The sequence below is a fragment of the Stenella coeruleoalba genome (genome assembly GCF_951394435.1).
Source record: "Stenella coeruleoalba genome assembly, chromosome: 16".
In the NCBI taxonomy this organism is placed as follows: Eukaryota; Metazoa; Chordata; class Mammalia; order Artiodactyla; family Delphinidae; genus Stenella; species Stenella coeruleoalba.
Genome location: NC_137162.1, coordinates 19087413 through 19098905, shown reverse-complemented (window position 1 = coordinate 19098905; position 11493 = coordinate 19087413). Strand labels below are relative to the sequence as shown.

The window sequence follows — 11493 nt, the reverse complement described above, 5'->3', positions numbered from 1 at the left end:
TGACCGGCCTGTGAGGAGAATGGGTGAGCGGCTTCAGCCTAGTCCGCAGCCCGATTCTCCCACACTTCCATCCCGCCGCACCTCCCAGCCTCCCCCCACTCCAGCCTCCCTCCCCGCTCTTGCTCCCGCTCCAGCCAGGCCCCGGAGCCCGACGCGCATGCGCCCTCCCGCGCCCTTGCCCAGCTTTCCACGTTTCACTTCCCTCCTATTCCCTCCGCAACTCCCGCTCTACCGCCACGATTGGCCAGAAGAGCTCTTCGCCTCGGCCAATAAACGCTGACCTGTCGCCTCCGTGTTACTGGGTAGAACAAAACAAAAACAGAGCGAAACTGGTCCGAGACGCTTCGAGGCGGCTGCAGGGGCTGAGGTGCTGTGTCGGGGCCGGCGGACCAGGGACGTGGACGAGCGGCGGCGGCGGCCTGAGGGGTCAGTAGCGGCGGCGCGGCTCACGCGCTTGGGACGACTGCGACCTCTCCCGCAGCCCCTGCCTCTTCTCGGAGGCAGCCGCTCGTTGGGAGGGGGAGGGGGCGTGGAGGCCGCGGCCAGGTCAGGTCCGAGCCGTCGGGGAGGGGTCCGCTGCCTCTTTGGAGCTCGGCAGGCCCAGCCGCGCCCGCCCCAACGCCCCGGGCTGGGGAGGCCTGGGCCCAGAGCGTGGCGGCGCGGGCCCACCGCCTCCCGGACCCCCTCCGGGCTTAGAGGGGCGCGCGGGGCGCTCGCCGGCGAGGGGCTCCTCGTCCCCCAGAAGGCCGAGTTTATATTTTCCTTTGGGGGTGGGCGTCTGGAGGCGAGTTTCTGGCCTGACTGAAATCCTGTGAGGAAGGTTTGCGCCTTCCCCGCCCCCTGGCCTCCTTGGGGCCCCCGGCCCGTCTTCCCAGACCCGGCCCTCCGGCCGCCCCGGTCCAGCATCCCCCGGGGGTCGGCCTTGAATGGGTGCTGCGAGAGTCCCGGCCTGCGCGGCGGGGAAGCGGGCCGGGCCGCGGCGGGAGCGGCTTCTGGGAGGCGGACACGTGCCCGCCGCCCGGGCTCTGCACGTACTTCGCAGACCGCCCCCCCCACCCCCCGGTCGGTTAAAGGGTCGCTGTTTAGTTTAAATGAAATTTCCAGGAGAAAACAAAGGCAGGAAGGGAGCCCCCTTCTGTGAAACGCTTGCTGTATAGGCTGTATTTGTCAATTTGGTGCTGCAGTGTTCAAGGGGAGGGTGTTTGTTTTTCCAAGAGCTTCAAAACTGCAGACGTCAAAATCGCCTGTCTCCCTACACCCTAGTGAGAACTGACCGCATAGCTAGCAACTGTGTGATATCTACAGATGATTAAAATGATTAAAAATGCACCTTCCTCTGGGGGAATATAAAGTCACCGCCTGTGTTTTTGTTGCATTTTCACTGTTAAATTTTAGAATTTTGGCATTCTTACTAATGTAAGGCTTTTTAGGAACCACCATTCACTTTTTTTTAAAAAAGGACCACTGCAGATGTGTTGTAAATTATTGGTATTTATGCCCTTAACTTTCCTTTATTCCAGGTTTATTAAACTCCTTAATATCTCAGCAAGCGTCTTTGAGTTATATTTTGATTGGTTTTTCTGTTGTAGTAATGAGAAAGGAAACATGGTTGCTAGGAGTGCAAAAATAAATGATACTTTTCTTTCCTGCTTATTTTTGCATCATTGTGGTCGAATGCTTTTAGCTGATTTTGTTTTAAAAGGCTAGTTAGCTATGATTGTAGCCCTGGAATGAATACAAGTAGTAGTTAATGTATGGCCTAAACTTGACTCCAAAAAAATGTTGAAGTGGTTTATGAGGTATATTTCAGGAAATAGATTTTTGGGGGGAGGTGGGGTGGGAAAGCCAGACTCTTTTAGTAAATGTCTTGGCAATTGAATACTTCTGATTGTATGTTTCTGTGAAACACACTGGAGAAATGAAAACAATGTTTAATTTCAGCCTTTTGTCTAACTTACAGTTTTGTTTTCTTACTGAAAATTAATTTTATGGTTTAGTATGAAGGATGTGGAGTTTAGATTTTTTGCTTTACATTTAAGTTTGGGGCAAAAATTTTAAGGATTGTTAAGTAACTGGAAACCCTCATTACTTTGAAGAGAGTAAAAACAGGGAGCCCATCTTTATCTTTCTGTAAACTCTTTTAAAACACCTGTGTTGCTATCAAGTGTGCCTGAGTTCTTGAATGTGTTATCATTGCCGAAAGACCCAGACAGGACTTTTTCTTGTTGTTGTGATAATTATTTAATAAAAACAAACCTGGTAAGTTATTTGTAGTCAATTACCTGATAATTTTCTTTGCCTGCCGTTTGTGTAATAGTTTAGGTATTATTTTTAGTGTTTGAAAAGCAGTATTTAAAAATTTGTTGTAACAGTAGGGGTCTGTGTTTTTGTAAGCTTCTCTCTGTTAACCCTAGAAAAGAGTCTTCCTGTGGGATATTAAAGTCTTGCGTTGAACTTGTGCAAACAGTAGTGGATTTAGAAGGTCTGGGTTCTAATCCTGGTTCTTCCAGTGAGCAGCTATCTCTCTTTGGAGAGATTAGTGATCTACCTTCTCTGAATCTGTTTAGTTGTATGCAAAGTGGAGTTCCTACCTCAAGATTGTTCTGAGAGGTACATGAAATAATGCGTGTAAAATTCTTTTTGAATTATAAAGGGCTTTTAAAACATTAGTTATAATCATTTCCTTTATTAGTTAGGTTCTTCAGAAAGTATTCTCTTGAAGATCATATTTGTATCAAGAATGAAAATGATTTTTTAAATGTAACTCCAGTTTAAAAATCTCACACACGTATCATGTGGCATTTTCACTTTCCTATGACATGTAATTCATATACTGAAATGAAACAAATAAGGCATTTTCAGTCCTGGAGGATACTAAATGTTTATGTTTACAAACTATTTTTGTATATATATCTTTTTTTTATTTTTAACATCTTTATTGGGGTATAATTGCTTTACAATGGTGTGTCAGTTTCTGCTTTATAACAAAGTGAATCAGTTATACATATACATATGTTCCCATATCTCTTCCCCCTTGCGTCTCCCTCCCTCCCACCGTCCCTATCCCACCCCTCCAGGCGGTCACAAAGCACTGAGCTGATCTCCCTGTGCTATGCAACTGCTTCCCACTAGCTATCTACCTTACATTTGGTAGTGTATATATGTCCATTATCTCTATGTACTTATTTCTGAGGTTCATTTTTTTCCCCCTAAATCTGAAGTTGGTAGGAGAAAGGAGAAGTTTTCTGGAGAAAAGGGCTGTAAAACTTGTAACATGTTAGAATGGTATATATTGAGGAATTTAAAAGTCAGTTTTCCCTTTGAGTTTCAGGAGGCATCATATCGTCTTTCTAAAATGACAACTAACAGTAGGTTGTGTTATATAAAAACTAAATGCTTTTTTGTAATTAGTTTATTAGTCATTCTTATTAATTTGTGCACTTTATATCTTAAAAAAAGGTCACACTGTTGGGGAAATGATTATAAGTGGCCGGAAGGACTTACATCTAACCTATGTTACCTAAACAGATAAATTCTTAAACAGATAAATACTTAAGTACTCTAAACCACTATTTAAAAAATATTTCCAGAGAGATTCTGAAATCGCATTTGGTTAAATCTTCTGGTGATAGTTTTTATGAAAATTTTGATAGTGGTTTTTTTTTTTACAAGTAACAGTTGATTTTTTATCACTAATTGTCTAAATAAAAGGTAACTGATTTCATCAACCAGAACCTTCCAGCATTAATAATTTTTAAGCCATTTTGAAACCAAGGTCTAAAATATAGAGATGCTAATGTCATTGTACTTATTCCTTTCTTAAATAGGTAAGATTTAAAAAAAAAAAATGGGTTTTTCAGATTATAAAAGTAATTCTCTCATTATAGAAAATGCTGATTTAAAAAATTTCTCCCAAAGGGAGCCCTCTTGCACTGTTGGTGGGAATGTAAATTGATATAGCCATTTTGGAGAACAGTATGGAGGTTCCTTAAAAAACTAAAAATAGAGTTACCATATGACCCAGCAATCCCACTACTGAGCATATACCCTGAGAAAACCATAATTCAACAAGAGTCGTGTACCACAATGTTCATTGCAGGTCTATTTACAATAACCAGGACATGGAAGCAACCTAAGTGTCCATCGACAGATGAATGGCTAAATAAGATGTGGCATATATATATATATGGTGGAATATTACTCAGCCATAAAAAGAAACAAAATTGCGTTATTTGTAGTGAGGTGGATGCACCTGGAATCTGTCAGTGAAGTAAGTCAGAAAGAGAAAAACAAATACCGTATGCTGATACATATATATGGAATCTAAAAAAAAAAAAGGTTCTGAAGAACCTAGGGGCAGGACAGGAATAAAGACACAGACGTAGAGAATGGACTTGAGGACACGGGGAGGGGGAAGGGTAAGTTGGGACAAAGTGAGAGAGTGGCTTGGACATATATACACTACTAAATGTAAAACAGATAGCTAGTGGGAAGCAGCCGCATAGCACAGGGAGATCAGCTCGGTGCTTTGTGACCACCTAGAGGGGTGGGATAGGGAGGGTGGGAGGGAGATGCAAGAGCGAGGATATATGGGGATATATGTATATGTATAGTTGATTCACTTTGTTATAAAGCAGAAACTGACACACCATTGTAAAGCAATTATACTCCAATAAAGATGTTAAAAAATTTCTCCTGATCTCAGAGTCTTAGAACAGTAATTACAGATGCCTACGTGATAAAATGGCAGATTTATCTGCCTTCAGATATGTTTTAGTGTGAAAAATAAGTCAATCATGTCTTTTTTTTAACCAAAACCATGTTGTTTGCATTTTAGAGTACTAGTTCTTAGAGTTCATTGGTAACAAACTAATCAATATCTATGTATAGCAGATTAATTATGAGGCCTGGTATTCCTAAAAAGTTTGGAATGTGTATATATTCCTTTAACTTGAAATAAGCATGTATAGCAAACATATCTTTTTCTTTTTAACATCTTTATTGGAGTATAATTGCTTTACCATGGTGTGTTAGTTTCTGCTTTATAACAAAGTGAATCAGCTATACATATACATATATCCCCATATCTCCTTCCTCTTGCATCTCCCTCCCACCCTCCCTATCCCACCCCTCTAGGTGGTCACAAAGCACAGAGCTGATCTCCCTGTGCTATGCGGCTGCTTCCCACTAGCTATCTGTTTTACATTTGGTAGTGTATATATGTCCATGCCACTCTCTCACTTCGTTCCAGCTTACCCTTCCGCCTCCCCGTGTCCTCAAGTCCATTCTCTATATCTTTGTCTTTATTCCTGTCCAGCCCCAAGTTCGTCAGAACCATTTTTTTTTTTTAGATTCCGTATATATGTGTTAGCATATGGTATTTGTCTTTCTCTTTCTGACTTCTCTGTGTGTGACAGACTCTAGGTCCATCCACCTCAGTACGAATAACTCAGTTTTGTTTCTTTCTATGGCTGAGTAATATTCCATTGTATATATGTGCCACATCTTCTTTATCCATTCATCTGTCAATGGACACTTAGGTTGCTTCCATGTCCTGGCTATTGTAAATAGAGCTGCAATGAACACTGTGGTATATGACTTTTTGAATTATGGTTTTCTCAGGGTATATGCCCAGTAGTGGGATTGCTGGGTTGTATGGTAGCAAACACATCTTTTAATTCCAAGTTAAAGGGGTGCTTTGGCACATTCAGAAATACAGGCTTTTTTTTTTTTTTTGACACAGATAAACTTATCAAGAAGATTGAAACCAAATGTTAATTAGGGAAAGCTCTTTGAAAGTAAAGTGAACACTTAAAAAAAAATGGAATTATGTGGTGATTTTTTTTTTTAACAGTCTGAGTAAGTAAATAAAATTTACGTTAATTATATTGGTTTGGAAGATGTTGAAGCTTTTTTTTTCTTTTTTTCTAATTTTATTTTATTTTATTTTATTTTTAACATCTTTATTGGGGTATAATTGCTTTACAATGGTGTGTCAGTTTCTGCTTTATAACAAAGTGAATCAGTTATACATATACATATGTTCCCATATCTCTTCCCCCTTGTGTCTCCCTCCCTCCCACCGTCCCTATCCCACCCCTCCAGGCGGTCACAAAGCACCGAGCTGATATCCCTGTGCTATGCAGCTGCTTCCCACTAGCTATCTACCTTACGTTTGGTAGTGTATATATGTCCACGCCACTCTCTCGCTTTGGCATAGCTCACCCTTCCCCCTCCCCATATCCTGAAGTCAGTTCTCCAGTAGGTCTGTGTCTTTATTCCTGTCTTACCCCTAGGTTCTTCATGACATTTTTTTTCTTAAATTCCATATATATGTGTTAGCATATGGTATTTGTCGTTCTCTTTCTGACTTACTTCACTCTGTATGACAGACTCTACGTCTATCCACCTCATTACAAATAGCTCAATTTCGTTTCTTTTTATGGCTGAGTAATATTCCATTGTATATATGTGCCACATCTTCTTTATCCATTCATCTGTTGATGGACACTTAGGTTGCTTCCATGTCCTGGCTATTGTAAATAGAGCTGCAATGAACACTGTGGTATATGACCCTTTTTGAATTATGGTTTTCTCAGGGTATATGCCCAGTAGTGGGATTACTGGGTCGTATGGTAGCAAACACATCTTTTAATTCCAAGTTAAAGGGGTGCTTTGGCACATTCAGAAATACGGGCTTTTTTTTTTTTTTGACACAGATAAACTTATCAAGAAGATTGAAACCAAATGTTAATTAGGGGAAGCTCTTTGAAAGTAAAGTGAATACTTTAAAAAAAATGGAATTATGTGGTGATTTTTTTTTTAACAGTCTGAGTAAGTAAATTGAATTTACGTTAATTATATTGGTTTGGAAGATGTTGAAGCTTTTTTTTTTTTTCCTTTTTAAAGAAATAACATCCCAGAGGAAGAGTTCCATTTGGTAATTTAATCAGTGGAAGTGAAATTAAGGAACGATGGATGTAGAAAACGAGCAGATACTGAATGTAAACCCTACAGGTAAATAATATCTTGAAGGAACCTTGACTGTATTGTGAGCAAGTTTCAGGCCATACCAAATTTTATGAAAACTTCTTTACTTTAAAAACCATCTTACTCATGCTATAAGAAAACAGGTCATATTTTAAAAATCAAGTTTGTGATTCTTATTTTTATGAAATTCATCACATGTTGTATTTTTCTGCCTGTCCTTTCACATTTCATATGTTTATTCTCCACTATTCATAATAAACTATATGGTGTAGAAAAGGAGAAGAATAGTGAACCTGCTCATTACTGTTCTCACATGAGCTAGTTAGTGGTCTTTATAATATAAACTATTGGTATCATTGATATCTTTCCTAACTAATAATCTGTATATTACAAATTAACTGTGTATTTCCCCTGATTTTCCATAATGCTTCAGTAGTACATTATTATCATAAAAACAGTTTTGTGGAATATGCCCAAAAGCTAAATAACTTCAGATCACTTAAAATGTATATATAGTTTTCAGAGTAATCTTTGTAGAGAGTTAATTAGGATTTTGAAATAGTCTCAAGAGTGAGAACTTTTCATGTTGGTACACTTTAGATAATTCTTTGCTTGATGGTTAATATTGAAAAAATCTCTGTAAATATGTTTAACGTATTTCATTTTTTAATACTACAGCTTCATTTTTTCAGTGACTTTAATTCACTATTGTGTCCAGTTACATAGTTTTCTTTGATCTGAATGCATACTTTGAAGTTGAAACTTCTTTGCTATTTTGTATTTACGAACCTGATTTAAAGTGTACTAGAAAATTATAGTTGAAAAAATTACAATAATTAATGATTATTTTGGTGCTGCTTTATATACAATAGCTGTATGAGTACTTGTTTTTTAGGATTACAAATTGGTATCATGTCCCTGTTTCATTGAGGTGAGAATGGTAATAATAAAATTTAAGAATATATTTCACAGATAGGTAATTGTTTCTTCTCTGCACTGTCTGGTATAGCCAGTAGTCACATATGGCTGTTGAGCACTTGAAATGTGACTTACCTGAATTGGGATGTATCGTAGGTACAAAATTACATACCAGATTTCAAGAGACTTGGTATGAAAGAAAGAGATGAAATCCTGAGTAATTTTTTCTATTGGTTACATGTTGAATTGATATAATGGATCTATTAGATTAAATAAAATATATTAAAATAAATTTTACTTGTTTCTTTTTAGTTTTTAATATGAATACTGAGAAATTTAAAATTACGTATTTGGCTTGCATTATATTTCTATTAGATGGCACAGCTCTAAGTTTTATACTTTTTGTTTTCTAACTATAACAAGTCCTTGTTTTAATCTTGTTCTTGATGTCTCTGCTGAGTACTTCCTTAAATACTTCAGTACTTCGATGAGCCTAAGGCAGACCTTCTTTGCAATAAATGCTTCCTGTAACAAATAGTCCAAGTCAGACAGACTAGTGTACTAATTCCAACTTCTACTTTTACCATCTCTGTTACTTGGGGAAAGTGGGTTATTTGCTTTGACCTTCAGTTCTTCATGTATAAAGCTGGGATTATAAATACCCTCTTTATAGGTTTATTGTTAGGATTAAGTGAGATACCGTGCATGTGTGTCATGCTCATAGCACATATTATGTATGTCACAAATGAAAATGAGCTAATATTGTTAATTATATAACTCAGTGGACCAGTAATTGAAAATGTGATCATCTGGTACTGTGATGTAATATAAGTTGGGCTGGTTATTGAGATGTCAGAGAATTCAGAAAGAGGGAATTAGTACATAGTAGAAAAGAAGTCACCAGATTCTGTACTCAGGGTTTTTATCTTTTTAATTTTGGTCTTCTTAAAGTCAGATCAGTGGTGGTTATGGAACCCCAAAACTTAGGTGAGTATGAATAGCAGAATATAAAAGAGCAGTTGATACAAACATGGGTTAAAAATTATAAGATCTAATATATAAAATATACCTAGATGTGTCTACTGTTGTAGATACATAAATGTGTATTTGAAAGGATATTAAAATAGTTGAAGAGAAGAAACTGAAGTGTAGGACATATGATTGCTTGAATACTTTAGTACTCTGAGGGACATTTTAAAGCATTCTAAGAGAGGCCTTTATCTTCTGGATCAGTTGTGGCAGCTTACCTTAATTGTAGAATAATGAAAGCAATATGTTAGAGGTAGATGTTTAATGTTTTCTTCAGTCATCCACTCTTACATGAAATGCCATCTGATTTGTCTGATCTCTGGTCTTTCCTTCCCTTTCCTCCTCTTCTTTTCTCTCTTTGTATTCATTCCCTTGTTGCCTATTTCTTTAGCTGTCACCACTCTGCTGTACTCTAGCTTTGTATTTTCTATAGTTATAGTCGTCTAAGATTCAAATGTGGGTTTGAATCCTGGCCACAGTCCTTTTTAGATATATAACTTTTCTATGAAACATCTTCTCTCTGAAAAATGAGGATAAACAGCTTCATTATAGAGCTTTGTGAGGATTATAGACCATGTATGTAAAGTGCTTGGAACCTGATACAGTAGGTAACAGTACTGATGGTAATGATAGAAGAAGTAATACGACTATTATGACTGACTACTGCTACTGCTGTTACTACTAGTCATAGTAGTTTAGTTATGATGATGTCTCAAACTGACCCTCCTAACACTGGCTTCCTTTCCTAGTCTAAAAATTTTTAAAACACGATTTTATTCTTTATTCTGTTTGAAAGCCCTTTAGTTTTTCTTTGAAAGTGTCACTTTCTTATTTACCCCAAAGTTATTAACCTTGCCCTTTCCAGTTAGTTTGTGACTGAATACTGCAACATTTTCTTAGCTAGTCTCTCATTTTATAATTTCTCTTTTTTTCTAATATATCCTGTATTCCTCTGACAAACTAATTCCCCCATCATCTACCTATGGTATCAAATCTCAGCTCTGACCATTTGAATGTGGGAGTGGTCAGCAGCTATTCTAGTGATAGGGGCAAGATCATGAAGGACCTAACATTGCAGTGTAATGAGTTTACACTTCATTTCGACCCAATAGGAATACCTAGGGTTTTCAGTGGGAGAAATCAGTCTCCATGCAGTTTGGAGAACGGTTTGAAGACTGAAGGCAGCAGACTACTTATGAGACTGCCGAAGTAATTTGGCTCTACTTAATGTTTTGTTTGTTTTTTGATTACCACAGGGTTTGTTACTCACTTTCATACTTTTTGTCAAGAATTGTAAAGATTTTAACACATCTGTGCTTCTTTTTATAGGTTGATTTAAAAAATTTTTAGTTTCTACATATTATTACTTAAAAAAAACATGTTAAAGCCCACGCATATAGACTTGATACATCCTAATTATTAGGAATATTTAAAAACATTTGAGGGATTCAGCTCTGAGTTGAGTGAGTCATAATGAACAAAACTTGGGATAACTAATTCAGTAGCTTTCTGACTTAAAAAGTTTTTGGAGTAATGCCCAGTGTCTCCATGTCATTTGATCTCCATTGACATTGGAGTTGATGGTATAAAGGATACTCTGCTAGGTGCTGAGGATACAAAAACTACAGTATAAGCATGGTTCCTCTTTTGAGGCTTATGACTTATTTGGAAAAGCAATGACATATAAAAAGAAATAAAGTGATTTCCATGATGTGGTAACTGAGCAGTGTATGAGTGTTATTGTGGCTAGAATTGTTAGGAAAGTTTTCATGGAGGAAGTAAGACTCCAGCTGTATATCCTAAAGGATTTTGGTAACTGAAAAGAGCAGTGAGGATGACATTCTAAATGGAGGACCTTTGGGAACTCCTAATGTTGCTGTCTTTCAGGGGATAATGTACAAATCTTACACAGTCTGGAAGATTTTCAGAGATTGGTAAGTAGTGTGAGTCAGGTTTGGAGAGATGAATTAGAACTTTGAGATGATGGCTTTCTTTGAAAGCAGTGAAGCATCAGCAGTTTGGCACAGTAATCGTATATGATCACGTATTTGCTAAATGCCTTTCATGCTCTTTGGATTAGTACTATTTTCTAAGTGTCCACAATTAATTATGAGGTATTTGGCAAGTTATTTAAACAGTCTTAGCCTTAGTTTCCTTATCTGTATAAATAATGTAGTAAATAGCTCTCAAACTTGTGGATAAATGACAAAGTGCCCAGCCTAGTGCCTGGTAAATAGGCATTCTGTAAATATTAGTTTATCTACCTTCCCTAAAGATCCTTAGTCTTTTCTTACTATCTCCAATTGCTTGACTGTCTTAGCTCATAAAAGTCTCAAAGGTTTTGTACTGTATTTGGTGTTTATATTAACGAAGGTTTTATGATACAAACACATGAAATAACGTGCTTTCAGTAAAATTTTTCATTAACATTCAGTGCCTTAGTTCATTTGGCATGGTAATGTGAAAAGTACTACTAGTTTGTTGTCATGTATTGGACTGAGCCATATGAAATTGCCAATATGTGACTGTAACCTACAAAAATGATAATTTCATGTG

The 11493-nt window shown here is 37.9% G+C and overlaps 1 protein-coding gene across 2 annotated transcripts in view; it reads left to right on the top strand.

The window, feature by feature from the left end:
- Positions 1-288: 288 nt before the first annotated feature.
- PDCD4 (programmed cell death 4) overlaps positions 289-11493 on the top strand; it is a 29829-nt gene continuing 18624 nt past the window's right edge. For both annotated transcript variants that reach the window (XM_079899385.1, XM_079899384.1), the window contains exons 1-2: positions 289-426; positions 6910-7017. In XM_079899385.1, the coding sequence (XP_079755511.1) occupies positions 6975-7017 (43 nt within the window). In that variant the 5' untranslated portion in view covers positions 289-426; positions 6910-6974. The remainder of the gene's footprint in view (positions 427-6909; positions 7018-11493) is intronic.